This window comes from Plenodomus lingam (assembly GCF_022343315.1).
Source record: "Plenodomus lingam strain CAN1 chromosome Unknown contig_3, whole genome shotgun sequence".
Lineage (NCBI taxonomy): Eukaryota > Fungi > Ascomycota > Dothideomycetes > Pleosporales > Leptosphaeriaceae > Plenodomus > Plenodomus lingam.
This window is the reverse complement of record NW_027093944.1, coordinates 2050308-2066434: the sequence shown is the minus strand read 5'-3', so window position 1 is coordinate 2066434 and position 16127 is coordinate 2050308. Positions and strand designations below refer to the sequence as shown.

Here is a 16127-nt window from a genome sequence, read left to right as displayed (position 1 = left end):
CCGGCCTTCGTCAATTAGCCTCGTCGAGAACGCGAAAACAGTGGATAACACCGAGGCCCCAAAAAAGGGTCTCCAGGCGGATCCACCGTGTCGCGGGACGATGACGGCGGGTTCAAGGGGCTGTGTGGCCTCGTCCTAATCAATCTACCAGGTTGGCGGTCCACTGTCCAACTAGCCACCACTCACTAAACAACCTTTGGGGCGGGGGGTGCGTGTTGCGAGGACGACTAGCAAGCAGGCCTGGGAGGAGTGACGCATTAGTGCTCAGCCCCCTTTCGTAAACGCTCAGATTCCGGGACTACCACTCTACCACCCGAGCACACGGGAAAATCTGCCCCCAAAACTCGACGTTGCTTGCCCACATCGCCAAAAGCTCCGCAAAAAAATCAACTTTGAGCTGGGACCCTGACCCTGACCCTTTTTATATTCTAGCTCGTGTCCTGCCTGCCCTCTCCCCCCTCTTTGCTGCTAAACAACCACGAACCGCGACCACGACCACAACCACAACCACAGCCACAATCAAAACAAAAACAACACCAGAACCACCACCCACTGCAGTCGCTCTCTTACAAACAACCACCTATCGGTCTACCCCCTAACATGTCGACCACCCACCCCATCATCTCCCCGGCGGAGATTCAGCAGAGAGTCGACCAGGGCGAGCCACTCGTCATCTACCACGGTCATGTCCTGCAGCTCGGAGACTGGATTGCCCATCATCCTGGCGGCAAGCTTGCCATTCTGCACATGGTGGGTCGTGATGCAACCGACGAGATCGATATGTAGGTACCCAGCTACCGCCATCTACCTACCCACCTACCTACCCACCTACCTACCTACCACGAACCATGCCATTTTTGGCAACGACGGCCTTCCCGTTCCCGCGCGAACCTGCTGCAGAACTCACTTTTAAGTTCTGAGTAAGCAAAATACACGAACTGACCCCAGCCCAGCTACCACTCCAACAAGGCTATCCTCATGATGACTAAACACCGCATTGGTCGCGTCCAATTACCCTGGTCCAACCTCGAGCCTCCCATTCGCCGCGAAGATTACTACCTAAACCTGGACAAGAGGAACAAGGTAGCCACCGTCAAGGCCAAAGCCCAGCCCATGGGTGACAAGGCCCAGCGTGCAAAGAGCGTTGACCTTGGTTCCGTTCGTCTCTCCCCATATCTCACCACGTTGTTGGTTGTCCAAGACAGCCCAGGCTAACCATCTCCTCAAGGCTGCCACGCTCATCGGCAAAAAGATCATGGGACAAGACAGCTGCGTGTGCAGCAGCACGGGCAAGTCGTCATCCGATCTTGAGAAGCTTCCGCTATTGGAGAACGTCACATCCACCCGGGGCGCGAAGAAGAGTCAGGCCCAGGCTGAAGCAGAAAAGAAGGCGCACAGAGAGCAGTTTGCTATCGAGCAGGAACAAAAGGAAATTGCAATCGGCCTCGCCGAGAACCCGTCTCTCGACCCGGAGACGCAAAATGCCATCATCCAAGATTATCGCGAGCTGCACCAGCAATTCAAGGATCAAGGACTCTACCAATGCAACTACAGGGCCTATGCCTGGGAGTCACTCCGCTACAGCATCCTTTTCGCTGCCTTTGCCTACCTGCTGTATAGCAAATGGTACCTGACATCTGCCATGTTCCTCGGTCTGTTCTGGGTACGTGTGCGATGCATCGCTCACTTCTGGCCAATGCACTGACAGTCTCGCAGCAACAAATCATGTTTACTGCCCACGACGCCGGCCATCGTGGCATCACGGGAAACTTTGTATACGACACCCTCATTGGCGCTTTCATTGCAGACTTCTGTTCCGGTCTCAGCATCGGCTGGTGGAAGTCTAGCCACAACGTTCACCACTTGATCACCAACATGCCCGAACACGATCCCGATATCCAAAACATCCCCCTGTTTTGCACTACACCCACATACATGAAGTCCATTCTCTCCTCCTTTTACAATTTCCGTTTCGTATGGGACGCGGCTTGCGATCTCGCCACCCCCTACCAGAAATGGTGGTACTATCCCATTATGGCTTTGGCCCGCTTCAACCTCTACTTTCTCGGCTGGCTGCATCTCGTCTCTCCGCGTGCAGCACAACTCGGCGCAGCATCATGGACCCGTCCCGTCGAGCTCGTTTTCATGGCCTGCTACTGGTATATTTTCGGCTACCTCCTGTGCTACTGCTACCTGCCGGACTTCCCGACCGTCGTTGGCTTCGTCCTCATCTCCCACATCTCCACCATGATTTTGCACGTGCAAATCACCCTCTCCCACTGGGGCATGCCGACCTCTGACCTCGGCCCTGGCGAATCCTTCCCTGCCCGTCAGCTGCGCACGACCATGGACGTTGACTGCCCCGAATGGATGGACTGGTTCCATGGCGGCCTCCAGTTCCAGGCCGTACACCACTTGTTTCCGCGCGTGCCCCGGCACAACCTGCGCAAAGGACAGAAGCTCGTCCGCGCCTTTTCCGAGAAGACGGGCGTCAAGTATCACTGCCTGGGCTTTGTCGAGGGCAACAAGGTCGTGCTGACTCGCCTCGAGACTGTTTCAGCAATGGTCAAGATGATGGTGGATTGCCAGGCGCATATGGCGGCGACCGGGGAGAGCGGATTGCACTGAGGGATTTCTTCATGTCCGGCGTTGATTTCTTGTTTTTCTGTATGACAGAGTTTACTTGCTTGGCCCTCGCCCTGAATTGGCCGGAGGGGTTGATCTTATTGAGCGATGCATTTGACACGGCGCAGGTATGGATATCTTCTGGACAGATATCTCCTTTCTCTTTCTATTTTCTTTCCGTACATCTCACTCATCTTCTCCTTTCTCTTGTTTTTCTCTATCGTGGTAGTTGGGCAAGAAAGGATTACAAAAAGGATGGGGCATGGTGGATGGTGGGATGGTGTTTTGGGCCTCATATATATCATGTTGCCCATTGAACCACACATTTTACATTATGATATGGCATTATGTTGATCGAATTTCGTGGGTCGTTGTATGTGTGAAGGCATAATGTGTGGGTCTTGCGTAAAGAAGGCTATGCAGTAAGTTTGCCGGCACTTTCAGTAGGCGTAAAGCAGAATCCACTCTGGCGCTGTATTGAGTGCAATGGATGGACATGATAGACGGTGTGTTTCTGAGGCTGGGTGGAGGATTATGCGCAAGGATTAAAGGCATGGTATGGCATTACTCTTTTGCTGCCCATTAGATCCTGAACAGAGATGGTCTTGACATCTGAAAATTCGCTTGTGCTGGGATAGGTATCACTGCTACCGAGCATATATCGAGACATGTTTATGAATTCTAAAAAAGTGCGGCAGTAGGCCTAGGGGCATTCCATTGGTGCTGTTGCTATGAATGCTGTCGAACTAGCCAATGAGCTGCCCTTCACGCTCTGGAACTGGCCAATGAACACAATACACTCCCCTCATGCAGAAACTTGCACAATATCACTTGACAAATGTTTCTTTGAAAAAAAAAACTCCCCCTTCCTTTTGCTTCAATGATACTGCTTTGCTAGGTTAATTGATAAGATACGGCACCCTACTTCCTCATTATCAAAGAAAAAGGACCAGATCCCTACCGTACGGTCAGCTGTGAATCCCACATCGTACCTACACCACCCAACCAAGCCCACCATGTCCACACCCTCATCCTCCACCGCCTCCGCCTACCTCGAGCGCGGCACAAGAGCGTACGCCGTCGTCCTTGGCGCCTGGCTTCTCCTTCTCCCGGCCTCGGGCCTGCTCAACTCGACTGGCATATTTCAGGCCCGCCTGGTCGAACACGAGCTCCGGGGGCGGTATGCAGAGGGCGAGGTTGCGTGGATATTCAGTGTGTTTGCGTTTTTGGTTTTTTTTGGGGGGGTCGGGGTTGGTGAGTTTTTGGCTTTATTCATTCTGGGGTTTGGTGCTGTGTTGGTAAGGTTTGATGGAGAGAGCAGGATGGATGAGTGTAGGGATGGTATATTCTGCTGATGATTATGTATGTATAACAGGTCCAGCGTTTGACAAGTATGGAGAGAAGATCCTGGTGAGGCTTGGTGCTGGTGGACTGGTTTGCTCTTTGTTAGTTACCAGTTTTTGTAAAGGTAAATACATATCCCAATCCTCATCTCCCCCATCTCCCAGCATCACAACACACCTAACCCCCCACCACCAGAATACTACCAATTCCTCCTCTCCTTCGGCATCCTAGGCGGCACCGCCTCCTCCCTCCTCTGGACCACCAGCATCGCCACCCTTGGCCACTGGTTCCACCAAAACCGCGCCCTAGCCACCGGCCTCGCCACCACCGCCGGCGGCTTCGGCGGCGTCCTCTACCCCATCCTCTTCCACACCCTCGTCCCAAGACTCGGTTTCCCATGGACACTACGCTGCTTTGCCCTACTAAGCGGCTGCTGCCTCCTCGCCGGCTCCGCCCTGCTGCGCACCCGCCTCCCACGCCCCACGCACACTGCCACGGGCCTCATCTCCCTCGAATGGAGCAGCTTCCGCGATCCCCGCTTCGTGCTAACCATGGCTGCAATATTCGTCCTCGACTGGGCCGTCTTGGTGCCGCCGGCATACGTGACGTTGTATGCACGCTCAAGAGGCCTCCACGATATCGCACCGCATGTGCTCGCCCTCTTGAACGCAGCCTCGATATTCGGGCGTGGTCTACCAGGTCCGATTGCAGATCAACTGGGCCGCTTCAACGTCATGATTCTCTGTTCGGCCGTGTGCACGGCATCTGTTTTCGGGCTGTGGTTGCGCCTCGGCTCCAGTGTGGCTGGTATTGTTGTCTTTGCTATCGTCTATGGCTTCTTCAGCGGTCCGGCGTATAGTCTTACGCCAGTTTGTGTGGCGCAGCTGTGTAGGACGGAGGAGTATGCGAGTCGTTATGGGACGGCGTATGGGGTTGTGAGCTTGGCGACTTTGGCCGGTGTCCCGCTTTCCGGGTCGATATTGGGGGCAGGGGGAGGGGGGGAGTATGATGGGTTGATAGGGTTTTGTGGGGCCATGTATGCGGTGTCTACGGTGTTGTTTGTTGTGGCGAGGGGGGTTAGTAAGGGGTGGAAGGTGGGCATCAAGTTTTAGATTAGGAGGGATGTATTCGTCGGGGGGAAGTGATTTGGAGATGAGGGAAATCTGGGACAAGGTTGTGCATCTTTCTTGATGAAACCCCTTGGAAAACTCCATTGTTATCTACCTACCAGAACTCAAATGCAACAATCTGTACATGAAAACATCACACCATCCCATCACTTAAACACGCACATAAACGCCCTCCACCATGCCACCTTCCACCCCGTCTCCAAGCACCCAATCCAAATCTCGCGCCCAAAATTCTCGCCTGGTAAGTGCTAGGTACCTTCAAAAGCACTGAGTCAACCAATTCCCCACCCCTCCCTAAAACTCCAACTCCTCCCCCCACTCCTCCCTGCCCAGGGCATAAAATTGCCATAACAAATTCAACGTATACGCCTGCCCAACCACCTGTAAATAATCCACCTCGCATCAATCACTCCCCTCGACCATCTCACCGTCATCCCCAACCGCAGAAGCAGGATCCGCCATCCAACCAAGCTCCCCTTCCTCCTTGTTCATCTCCTCGCCAGCACGCGCCCTAACCCCCAACCCACCACCACATCGTTCACACGCACCCTAAAACAATCCATGCCCGCCAACAAGCCCCTAGAACCAAGGGCCGGCGTGCCAATCGCGCCAGCACGCCAGGACGCTGATGGTCTGGTGATTCCCTGGCAGACCGCGGGACGTTTGTAGCCACCCGTGTTCTGGGTAAGCATGTCGCGGGTTCCCAGGAAGGGGATCAGAGATGTTTGAAATGTCTGAGATGACTGGGGTAGGGTGCTGGTTGTGGAGTGGGGCTTAAAAGGCGTTTGGTGGCCGTGAGGATTTGAAGGAGGGTGGGTGCGACTGTGATGACTGGGGGTTTTTTGCGCAGGGTGGAAGGTAGTGTGTGTGGTTTTAATGGCTGGCGGTGTTGAGCTCGATGAGTTAGTCTCACGTGCATTTGCTTCGTTAATAGAAGTCTCTGCAGCCGGTGCGGTGAAACGAGCAGTACCGGTACGGGCTATGAGTGAATTACCAGCACGGGATGGCGAGCCACAAAGCCGAGCATCAGTAGGTAGATTACCCGGAGAATCAGGCATGCGCATATCGACTCTCTCCTCTAGGGGTTCGACATCTTCACCACCTACATACCCACCGCCGAGCCTCGAGCACAAGCCACACAGCACACGCAACACGGACCCATTCAGCATGGCATACCAAATGAAGTCTGCCAAGGCGATGGAGAAGAATTGGGTCAGAGACTTTCATTCTGGATGCATTATCCACCATTCAAGCCTTGTGCCGCGAAAGGGCGCGCCGACGAACTCGGTGAGCCATGTGAGAATGCCGTCGATCATGACTTCCACCCAGAGCGGCTCTCGATGAATGAGCATAGCGCAATTCAGTGGATATCTATATGACGTGGACTTCTCTGTGCTAGGTTGAGTGGAGGGCGAGCTTGGAATGCTGAAGTGTCTCAGTCGTTTGGTGGAGGGGGAAGAAGAGGAGAGGCGAGTCCGGAGCTTGTGGCGAGGATAAGTAATTGGGATAAGAGAGAGCCGAGTGGTACGTGCAGCGTTGGAGGTTCTATGAAAATGGGAGAAATGGCGGGAGGTAGCTTGTGTGAAGTTACGGAGTCGGTTCTTCACTTAGAGGGGCGGCGGTAACTCACAGGCAAACGAACGAACGACAAGGGCTACCTATACGACAAGTACCTCATCTATACGGATCGAGATGGTCCTGGAAGATTTGACTTGTTGCAAAACATTAGACTAGAATATCCTATCTCTTCTGATGAACCTGCCTGAGATATCCATCCCAGCCGATACTCCCAAAAGCTGACTTCATGTCTATGCATCCTGGGCCTTTTCGCTGTGCCTCCATGCATCTAGCCCAGCTAGTCACCAGCTAGTAACCACAAAATGGAGCCATAACGGTGATTCTGCCCCGTATATCTTCTATCGAGCCAGGATCGCGTCGAACCTGACTGCCTGGTGGGTAACTTGGATGGAACTGTTCGGTTGCCAAGGTTCGACATTTTCAAGCGTATTGATTCTGTTGGATCGCAGGGGAGGTTGTGTGAAATAGATGATGAGCGCGCAGTGATGGCTGTGTAGTAATAGGAATGATTAGGATACCCACATTTCTTTCCATCCCGGGATCAATCGTAGTTCTGAAACCCTGGACTCTGGACAAGGCTCCCAAACATCACCACATCATCCCTAAAGCCACTTTCAGATAAGACCGAGCGCAACTTTCAACGTCGCTGTAATCTTGGATCTCGGCTAGGTTCATAAATGTTCGCAGTCGGGATTGTAGTACTACTAACACCGCTGAGAGCGGGCCCTGAGTTTCCTTCTTGCAACATCATATCATCTTGCATTTCAACGTCTTGCTGCTGCACCTGGGTTTCTTGTGTCGGCCTCTCGATATGTGCTTGCGGGGTGGGATCTGGGACCTCCAATGCAGCATATCGCTGGTTCAACTCATCAGGACTTGATTCGTTTTGTTTGCAGAAGGCTTCTTCCGTTCTCACAACCCTCTGAACCTCATTCCACAGCCTTGCCACATCGTCGTCTAGCGCAGAGCTTCTTGGACCATTTCTGATCACTATTTTTGGGCCGCCAATGGGTAGAAATTCAGGCTCGCCCTTTGCAGGCCTTTCGTGAGTCAACATTGGGGGCTTACTAACGCCTTCGATATGCGTGTAGAGGCCGATGCCTTTCGCCGACGGTTTAGATTTTAGTTTGGCGGGGCGTTTCAGCATATCTAACAGTTCGAGATTCATACGTCTTTGGGCAACAAATGCTTGCTCTTTGCGAGCCAGGGCAAGTTCTTCCCGAAGGATTTCTGCTTGCTTTGCTCGCTCTTCTCGCATGCGAACTTCGTCTGGCGGTTGGTCTGGCTGATCATCATTTGATGATTGACCGGTGGTAGATTGCTGCATTGAGGAGTCTTGGGTAGAAGGAACTGTGTTAGCGGGCCAATCTGGCATGTATATGACTGATCGGTGTAGTTGCTTTGCAAGTTTTCTTGTGGCTGTGGAGACGTCAGCCACATTCAGGAAAAGGATGGGAGAAATAGCCTCACTCTTCAAGTCTTATTGGACAGTTTTGATAGCCAGAGCTAGAGCTGAGATCTCTTCTGATCAACGCACCCAGTCGACATCACAAATGCCCTTCACGCGTGAACACATCATCACGAGATTGCGCGAACTTGTAGTCCGGATAAGGCGTCGCCCCACCGCACTAGCGTCACATTTCCCCGTCCCGCTAAGCCACAACAAGTCAAGCCGGATACAGACATTCAACGCGTCATGGTGACCTTTCACGCCATGACACGCACTCTCCAGACTTCAGGAACACAAAGACGGTGTCGGTTAGGATGCTGACATCAAGATCAAGTCGCATTGGATGTGGCGCTTCTCCTTCTCGTGGCGGACGTCACGGTACGTCCCTAGCACAAGCTAGGATCGCGCCTATAGAGAGGAGACTGTCTGCAGATATGCGATCGGTACATCATGCAGTCATCTAGATTATTTAGATCTGCTTTGTCTCTGCGTGCTACTTGCTGTCTCCCATCAAACTTGATAGCACCTGCAGCTTCCCCTCGTGCAGCTATCTCACACATCCCTTCCAGATCTTACGCCTCCAAGAACGACGACAACAACAGCAACACAGATAGACTCAAAGGCCCCGTCTCCTCGCCCAACATGCTCCAATCCGTGAAGAACACCATTGCTGAGAACCTTGGTGCAACCTACATCCCAGGCGCTCACACCCTCGCCCCAGCCGACCAACGATTCTCCCTAGACCAAGTCCCCGACCTATCTGGCAAAGTCGCCCTCGTAACCGGCGGCTCAGAGGGCATCGGCTACGGCTGCACACATACCCTACTCACCCACAACATCTCCAAACTCTTCATCATCTCGCAAAGCCCCGACGTCATCTCCGACGCCATCTCTGCCATCTCATCCGAACTCGGCCAAGACAAAGCCAGCCGCGTAGTCTGGTTACAATGCGACCTCTCCGACTGGGAACAAACCGGCCGCACAGCCTTGACCATTGCAAAACAAACCAATCGCCTGGACATTGTCATCAACAACGCCGGCCGTGGCATCATGACCTACCAACTCGCCAAGAATGGAATCGACTTGCACATGGCCACCAACCACTTCGGCCACGTAGTTTTAACCTCGCACCTGCTCCCGCTGCTCAAAACCACCGCCTCAAACGGCCACAAAGTTCGCATCGTCCAACTCGGCTCCAACCTGCACGAACAAGCCCCCTCGGACACCCAGTTCGCCTCCGTCGACGAACTCAACACAGACTACGGCCCACAGCCCCAATACGGCCGCTCCAAACTCGCCGCCATCTTGTACGCCAAATACCTGCATCGCCATGTCCACGCCACACATCCTAACATCCTGTCTAATGCCGTCCACCCAGGTATCGTCGAGACCCGCCAGTCGACGCAGCATATCCACGAGGCGTTTCCGCTGCTGGGCTACGGGATGAGCGTGGGTGCTGCGCCGTTTAAAAAGACGCAGTTTGAGGGCGCTGTGAGTGCCATGTTTGCGGCGACGAGCACCGAGCACAGCGGGCTGTATGTGTGTCCGCCTGCGATTGTGGAGGAGGGGAGTGCAAAGGCGAATGATGTGGAGTTGGGAGAGAGGCTGATGGAGTTGACGGTTAGGGTTGTGAAGGAGAAGACTAAGAGCCAGAGTGTGGACAAGGGGTGTCCGTTTGCTCTGTCGTAGGGGGTGGTTTGATAAATAGACGGTACATGTAGTATTTGCCAATGACTGGGCCCGATGAGCCGTTTTTTTCATAGTCATGGCCAGATTCACCAAAGCCTGCAATTCCTCCCGCTCCCAACTCCATTGCCAATTCCATTTCCCGCTACAAACGCTTCAAGTACGAAAGAGCACCAACTCGTCCAAAGTAGAATCAATCAAAACAACGCGTTCCCTTCTTACGCCCAACAACTCCTGTTTCACAGAACCCCCCCCCCCCCCACCGTCTTCGTGCCTTGAACCCCTCACATCATGCCCTCCATGCCCATGGGCGCCTGAAACCCACTTAGTCCCTCTCCCGCGCTCGTCAACCTCGCACACAGACTCAAAAACACGACCGTCTCCGTCGCCGCCAGATAGTTGAGCGTGTCGAGTAGGATCTTCAAATGTCTGGTAAAGTTGTCTTCGTAAATGGCTAGCATGTCGAACATCTTGTCCACGCGCTGAGGATCGTATACAAACTGTGTTGGTTGGCGATGGCTGACTGAGGTACCAGGGCGGGTGGACACGAGGGTAGAGGCTGCAGGGTTGGCATTGGGTGGGGCGCGTGTCGAAGCATTGGGTTTGGATTTGGGGTCTGGTGGGGGCGGCTTGAAGGCTGCATTCACTTCAGCGACGAGGTCAGGGTCGCCGGTGATGAGGTAGCGGGATAGGGAGTGGGTGAATTGGGCGAAGAGGGTGCATGTTGACATGATTTTATTGTTGATCTACGGTTTTCGTCAGCATTTCGATTCCCTCTATTGAGTTAGAATGTTCTTGACTTACTTTGAGCAGCTTACTGTTAGTAAGCATGCACTCTTTTAAACATGTCGCGAGAAAGTCAACATGATCCTGCATCAACTCGTCCACAGTCTGTTTCACTCGCGGTCCGCCACTTTCGTCTTCGTGTGCCCTTGATTTGCCTCTCGACTCTGGCTTGCGCTCGTCGCTCAGCCGAGACATCAGCGATGCCCAATTAGGTTCGATGACTTCGGATGTGCAGTAGTAAGTGAGCTGCTGTACGAAGACCAGCATCCGCGCTCTGAGCGTCCAGGCTCTCCTCTTCCAGAGTTCAATGCGCGGGTTTCTTGATCGATGTTTCCATGCTGCGTTCTTGCCCTGCTCACCCCAGGATTTCGCTAGATCCATTTCCAGGTGCTTCAAGCTGAGTATGAAGCGGAAGAGTAACTGATACCTGGTCAAGGTGACTCGACTAACGACTAATGATAGTGGGAAGGGCATGGCATAGTCAAACACCAAAGCTTGGTATCCTGTGATCTTGTCGTCATTCGTTATTTGCGTTGTGTTGGCGGGAGTGTAGCTCGATAGCGTCGCGGTTGCAGCATCTTGATCGAGACCTTGCACGTTTACAATTTTCATCAACCAATTAGTAAGCCCAGTATCGTTAATCTGAACCTTTATATCTTCCTTATAGGGGTCTTCTACCGCAACGGAGCCTGAGTGCCGTGTAGCAAGATCCAGCAATGACTGCAGTTTGCCGACATTGACTTGTTTCGCTGGCTTCTTGAGTTCCAACTCGCTCATCTCAAGGAAGTAGGTGAAGAAATCGGATCGGTCGAGGAAAAAGTAATGTTTGAGTGATCGTAAGCGTGCAGGCAGTTGATGTGTTGTGAGTAATAAGTTGAGAAGAGAGGTATTTGCGTATGCGTAGGCCGAGTTGACATTATCAAGAAAGGACGGGTCATCGAAGCTGGTTGGGGCGTCTTGAACGCTTTTGCTGACATCGACTCCCCCACACTCGCGCACGACATTGAGGTATTTCCCGGCCAGTAGGACCTTGTCTTTGACTGCCTCGAGTTGCGGCGGGACCAATGCGTCTCGAACCGTGTATCGCTTTTCCCAGTACTCATCGGTATAGTCCTCTTCCAATCCCTCTCGTTTTATGCTCTGCTGTTCTTTGATCAAGAACTCTGCGTGAGGATCTTTGATTCCTCCATGGTGCAGCCATTCGTTCAACATGGCCATGTAAGGTCTGCTGGCTTCTCGTAATAAAGTTGTGAGTAGCGTCCGTGCCGCGGGATCTCCAGACATGGATGCCAGTCGTTTCGTTATCAGTCCCAAGGAGCTTCCGCCCTTGCAAACTTTTTTGATTGTGTGGCTACCTTCACGCAACGATTCCAAGATATTCTCGAAATCGTTGCTATCATCAGCCTCGTCATCGTCCTTTTCGTCCTCTAGGATATCGTTCGCTTTCAGCAGCTCGATCCCAGTGGTGTAGAGCTGGAAGAGCATATGGCTCGTTTGTTTCGTGTGGAGATTGAGAACATGGAGGGTGAAGGATTCATTGGTCAATAATTGGTGCTCCAATTGTGCGACCAGAGTGAGGTAATCTTTCAGCAGTCGTCTTACTGCGGCGCATAGGGCATGATTCACCGCACCGTACTGCTCCCGGCTCAGCACCTCTACACACGCTTCGACCGCAATGTAGTGTGTTGCTGTCTTCAACATGGACTTGGTCAGATCTCGCAGGCTCGGGTCCAGGCCTGGCATGATCCGGAACTGGGGCCCAACCAGTCTGTCTTTTTCTTCATGTGGATTATACGATGCGCTGAACCGAATGTATTGTCCCTCGAATCCCATGAAGACGAACAGCAAGTCCTCCAGTATAGCCTTCTCTTGCGCGTCTAGTGACAGTTGGACGAGGGGTGTGGGCTGCAGTGAAGTAGGCGCAGTCGAAGCAAGCGGAGGAATGGACACGCGCGTCGCAAGTGGAGCGGTGGTGTGCGGTATAAGGGAAGCCTGCGGTTCCCATGGTGTCTGTGGCTCTTCGGCCGACGATACTTGTGAGACAGCAGTGCGGGACGGTCTCTCCGTCTCGCGCGCCTGTTTCTCAGCGCGAGCGCCAGCATTGACCCGGCTCTCACTCGAATGCTTCAACGGACTTCTTGTGCGCCTGGACTCGGTGACTCTGTCGCGCACCTCCCTCTTTTCCGTGCGGCGCTCTGTGGCTGTGCCCATGGGCGCCGACTGTTTCCTCGTGTGGGCTGTTGTGCTGGACCCGCGCCGGTCGTTCTCCTCGCCAGAAGCAGCGCGGGGTCGCGCGCTGGACGTGTAGGCGGCGGCATTGGCGGACCGCCTGTCTGCTGCGGTCGACGGCTTGGTGCTCGGGGGGTTGCGCGAAGACATGATGTTCTGGTGGAGAAGGCGCGGGCCATACAGGTCGCGCAGTCGCGCAGGTTGGTGTTGATCGCACTTGCGCCGAATGCTTGTTTGGGCTGCAGTAGCGACCGTTGCTTGCTGGCTTGTGTCTTGTGTCCCGCTTTCCCTCCCAACGCGTAACATACAGGGATACGCGCTAACCGAAGCCATGACGCAGTACCTACTGTACCGGTACCCGTAGCATATAAATAGATTTCTTCAAGGTGTTGGATGAATTTATCGGCAGCTCAGACGAGCACTCAATCGTCTTAAGAAGATGTACCTCGTCTTGTTTCACTAGGAACAGGAGACGCATCGTGCTATGCTTGTCAATCTGACGTTTGAGTAGCACAAAACACCTGGAGTACTGGAGTAGCCAGGAATGAGTGAGTGACATGGAACATCATTCTGCCTACACTTGAGAAACACTTACCTACACATTAGCCACTCAGTCTACCAACTCGAACAGCCATCATGGCGATGACAGTGGCGGTTGTTTGTGGCAGAGAACACGAGAAGAGGTGGCATGGACATGAATACGATGGATTTGTACACAACCTTTGTAACTGTCTATACAACTGCTCTAAACCTCATACCTCGATCGCCCTGCCTGAACTTCATTTCCAAACAATCGCCCTGCATCTACACAATATCTCGCCTGACCCTGACCGTCGCTGCCAACCTCACTGCCCCAACAGACAAGAACTGCATCGAGGATGCCTCCAAGTACGCCTTCCATGGCACCGAGAGCACCCCATCCAATCGCCGCACTGATGAGACCAACCACATAAGCATAGAGGCTACCTTTATAAGGCACAGTGTCATTACTGAGTTGCAGCATGCGCGCTGTAGATACCCAGCCCCCAAACCCAAGAGATAGGGTTATGACCCACCGAATCGCATGGAGGAGAAGTTTCGCAAGGCGGTAGGATTGAATCGAGGGCTTGCCGCGGTCCTTGAAAGAGCTTGGGCCAAGCGTGGTCGTAGGAGATGCGGCAGAGATGAAACTCATTTGTGAGAGGCCACGTGCGGCTTGGTTGAGAGGAACCCCGTGTATGGAAGCGAATGTCAACGTGAGTGGGTTCGTAAGGGCGGCGATGGGTGTTGGCACAACCGAGTATGCACACATGCTGATCATGCCGGCTAGTCTTCTAGGGAGGACAATGAGAGGGAGGCGAACCATTAGGGAAATCAAGGTTGACATGCAGATGGTGCCAGCCATCGTATACATGGCGTGACTGAGTGATGCTTGGACCACGATCCTGGCTGCTGGTGTGGGGACGCTGTTGCGGTGAAAGTACCACTGAGAGACGGTGGCTGCGGTTGTCGCGCGCTGAACACCTGCAATGACGCCCAATGCCCAGAAGTAATCCAGGAAGAAAGCGATGCCGAGCCACCACGTACTAGCATCGATGATCCAGCGGGACTTGTTGCTGGCGAAGTGGCCACCAAGGAATAAACGTGTGAACATGAGCATCCAGACCCAGGACCAGAGAATAACGGTGGCCAATGTCGCGATGCCGACAAGGAGCAGTGGAAATTGCGCCCTGAGAATTTGGCTGCAAAACTCCAGCATGCCCGTAGCCTTGTCTAAAGAATGGCGCGCTTTGAATACGGTATACACCCAGAAGATGGCGAAACATAACGGACCCAAAGAGAGCCACCGCATGGCCCTATCCTGCACGCTATCCCCGTGCCAAGAGCCCTTGAAACTCGATACAAATGGGTAGAGGAAGAATGAGAAGGATATTGTTGGAACCGCAAGTAGCATGAGAGTGACCAGTGGCCGTGCAAATGAGCGCAGTAGTGACAACCATAGCAGTCCGACCAGGATTGATATGAGTGAGTACACTCCGATAAGGTGGAAGGACGAGTGCAATACAGTATAAATTGTGTCTCCCAGTGGGTTCTTCTTGTTTGGCGGCGATTCTTGCAGAAGCGAAATGAACCAGGTCCCAAGTATCGCGCACTGCACGATTATGAAGAGCTCCGCCCAAAAGAAGTTATGTCTTGGCGGAGATATCGGGCTTCCTGGCACATCATCCGGTACCGTCTGACGATCTGGGCTTATTGAACGGGAGTGGTTCAGCAGGATATCCTCGTCTGTCTCTTGTGGGACCGGCAAGTTCGTTCGCAGAGGACTTCGGCCGCGCTTTGGTCTTGGCATATTTCGGAATTGCTGGAATGGTGGTGGTGGTTCCTCGTCTTTGTGCCCCAGGAGCTCGTTCCTGTCTAGTTCTTCTATACTTCCTCGATCTGTAGATTCGAGTTCTACGTCCACTAGACGTCCCCTTCCTCGGTTGCTCGGGTTGGTCGACTCGGACAAAGGAACGCTCGACTCTCTCTCCTCATCATCCAGCCCCTCCACAACCGTTGACCTGCCTCGTGTGGGCTGGTCTCCTTTCCAAGAGCTCTTGATCCCTCTGCCAAGACCATACCCGGGTGTGTCGTTTTCATCTCTATCGGCTCCTATCGTGTGATCTGATCTTTGGTTGACATCGTCTTCCACTTCTGATGACTCCGAAAGGTTACTGGCACCAAACTGCCGCCGCGACCGTTGCAGAGCATAGTGATCGGCCATCTCTCGATCATGCTCGACATGATCGTCCTCTTCCCGGAAGTCGTCCGTGGCTGAATAGAAGAGAGGCGCGGGCGCGTTCGAGGTGCGTGAGGCAAATGCGAAGCGGCTCATAGCCTGCGAGTTGTAGGGGTTTGGCATGTTGCGACGCTGTTGGTAGGCTTGGGCGGCGCGCGAAGAGGGTCGCTGCCTCCCGTTATCGTTGCGGTTGAAGGGCGAGTCGGGCTGACCCAGTGACAGCCGCGACTGAGACTGAGACAGGAACTTGGAGGCATCTGGAGAGCACGCACGTCAGTCACGCGAGTGCGTAGGCTGGACAGAGGTAGCGCAGGTGTTGCCTGTAGTCACATGGTGCCTGATAAAGGCGCACGGCAGCACGGGGTTGGGTGGGAGACGTACATTCAGAGAACATGGTGGGCAGCCCGAAGGGAAGAGGCTTTTGTCCGTGTACAGGATTCTACAGGCGGCCAGGCTGCTTTAAACCGTATCGTGGAGTTGTATGGCCGGCCTCTGGGGGAGTGGAGCTTCACTGAGGTGGCAGGTCAGCCGTCCAGTCAGT

At 53.6% G+C, this 16127-nt stretch overlaps 7 protein-coding genes across 7 annotated transcripts; 3 read left to right on the top strand and 4 right to left on the bottom strand.

Annotated features, from left to right (window-relative positions):
* Nucleotides 1-261: 261 nt before the first annotated feature.
* On the top strand, nucleotides 262-3272 carry IAQ61_008046 (uncharacterized protein). Its single transcript, XM_003840439.2, has 4 exons — nucleotides 262-782; nucleotides 954-1158; nucleotides 1229-1663; nucleotides 1717-3272. Exons 1-4 carry the CDS (start codon nucleotides 601-603, stop codon nucleotides 2626-2628), a joined length of 1734 nt encoding a protein of 577 aa, XP_003840487.1. The 5' UTR covers nucleotides 262-600; the 3' UTR covers nucleotides 2629-3272.
* Nucleotides 3273-3524: 252 nt separating this feature from the next.
* IAQ61_008045 (uncharacterized protein) lies at nucleotides 3525-5081 on the top strand (the record flags this gene model as incomplete). The annotated part of the gene is made up of 3 exons (XM_066097822.1): nucleotides 3525-3879; nucleotides 4001-4059; nucleotides 4134-5081. Coding segments are annotated over 3 exons (1362 nt in total), but the record flags the coding sequence as incomplete, so codon positions are not given.
* A 506-nt stretch (nucleotides 5082-5587) lies between these two features.
* Nucleotides 5588-6268, bottom strand: IAQ61_008044 (uncharacterized protein; the record flags this gene model as incomplete). Its single annotated transcript, XM_066097821.1, has 1 exon — nucleotides 5588-6268. One exon carries the CDS (start codon nucleotides 6266-6268, stop codon nucleotides 5588-5590), a length of 681 nt encoding a protein of 226 aa, XP_065952318.1.
* A 1046-nt stretch (nucleotides 6269-7314) lies between these two features.
* On the bottom strand, nucleotides 7315-8256 carry IAQ61_008043 (uncharacterized protein; the record flags this gene model as incomplete). Its single annotated transcript, XM_003840442.2, has 3 exons — nucleotides 7315-8096; nucleotides 8148-8156; nucleotides 8211-8256. 3 exons carry the CDS (start codon nucleotides 8254-8256, stop codon nucleotides 7315-7317), a joined length of 837 nt encoding a protein of 278 aa, XP_003840490.2.
* A 321-nt stretch (nucleotides 8257-8577) lies between these two features.
* IAQ61_008042 (uncharacterized protein) lies at nucleotides 8578-9816 on the top strand (the record flags this gene model as incomplete). The annotated part of the gene is made up of 1 exon (XM_003840443.1): nucleotides 8578-9816. The coding sequence occupies one exon, from the start codon at nucleotides 8578-8580 to the stop codon at nucleotides 9814-9816; it is 1239 nt and encodes a 412-aa protein (XP_003840491.1).
* A 281-nt stretch (nucleotides 9817-10097) lies between these two features.
* Nucleotides 10098-12978, bottom strand: IAQ61_008041 (uncharacterized protein; the record flags this gene model as incomplete). The annotated part of the gene is made up of 2 exons (XM_003840444.2): nucleotides 10098-10559; nucleotides 10618-12978. The coding sequence occupies 2 exons, from the start codon at nucleotides 12976-12978 to the stop codon at nucleotides 10098-10100; spliced, it is 2823 nt and encodes a 940-aa protein (XP_003840492.2).
* Nucleotides 12979-13573: 595 nt separating this feature from the next.
* On the bottom strand, nucleotides 13574-15980 carry IAQ61_008040 (uncharacterized protein; the record flags this gene model as incomplete). The annotated part of the gene is made up of 2 exons (XM_003840445.1): nucleotides 13574-15843; nucleotides 15968-15980. 2 exons carry the CDS (start codon nucleotides 15978-15980, stop codon nucleotides 13574-13576), a joined length of 2283 nt encoding a protein of 760 aa, XP_003840493.1.
* Nucleotides 15981-16127: the final 147 nt, after the last annotated feature.

What these genes read in the sequence shown, in the direction of transcription:
- IAQ61_008046 (XM_003840439.2), top strand. Translation starts at nt 601, where the DNA reads ATGTCGACCACCCACCCCATCATCTCCCCGGCGGAGATTCAGCAGAGA. An exon ending in GCAACCGACGAGATCGATAT is followed by an intron (nt 783 to 953) that starts GTAGGTACCCAG and finishes ACCCCAGCCCAG; the next exon opens with CTACCACTCCAACAAGGCTA. An exon ending in AGAGCGTTGACCTTGGTTCC is followed by an intron (nt 1,159 to 1,228) that starts GTTCGTCTCTCC and finishes CATCTCCTCAAG; the next exon opens with GCTGCCACGCTCATCGGCAA.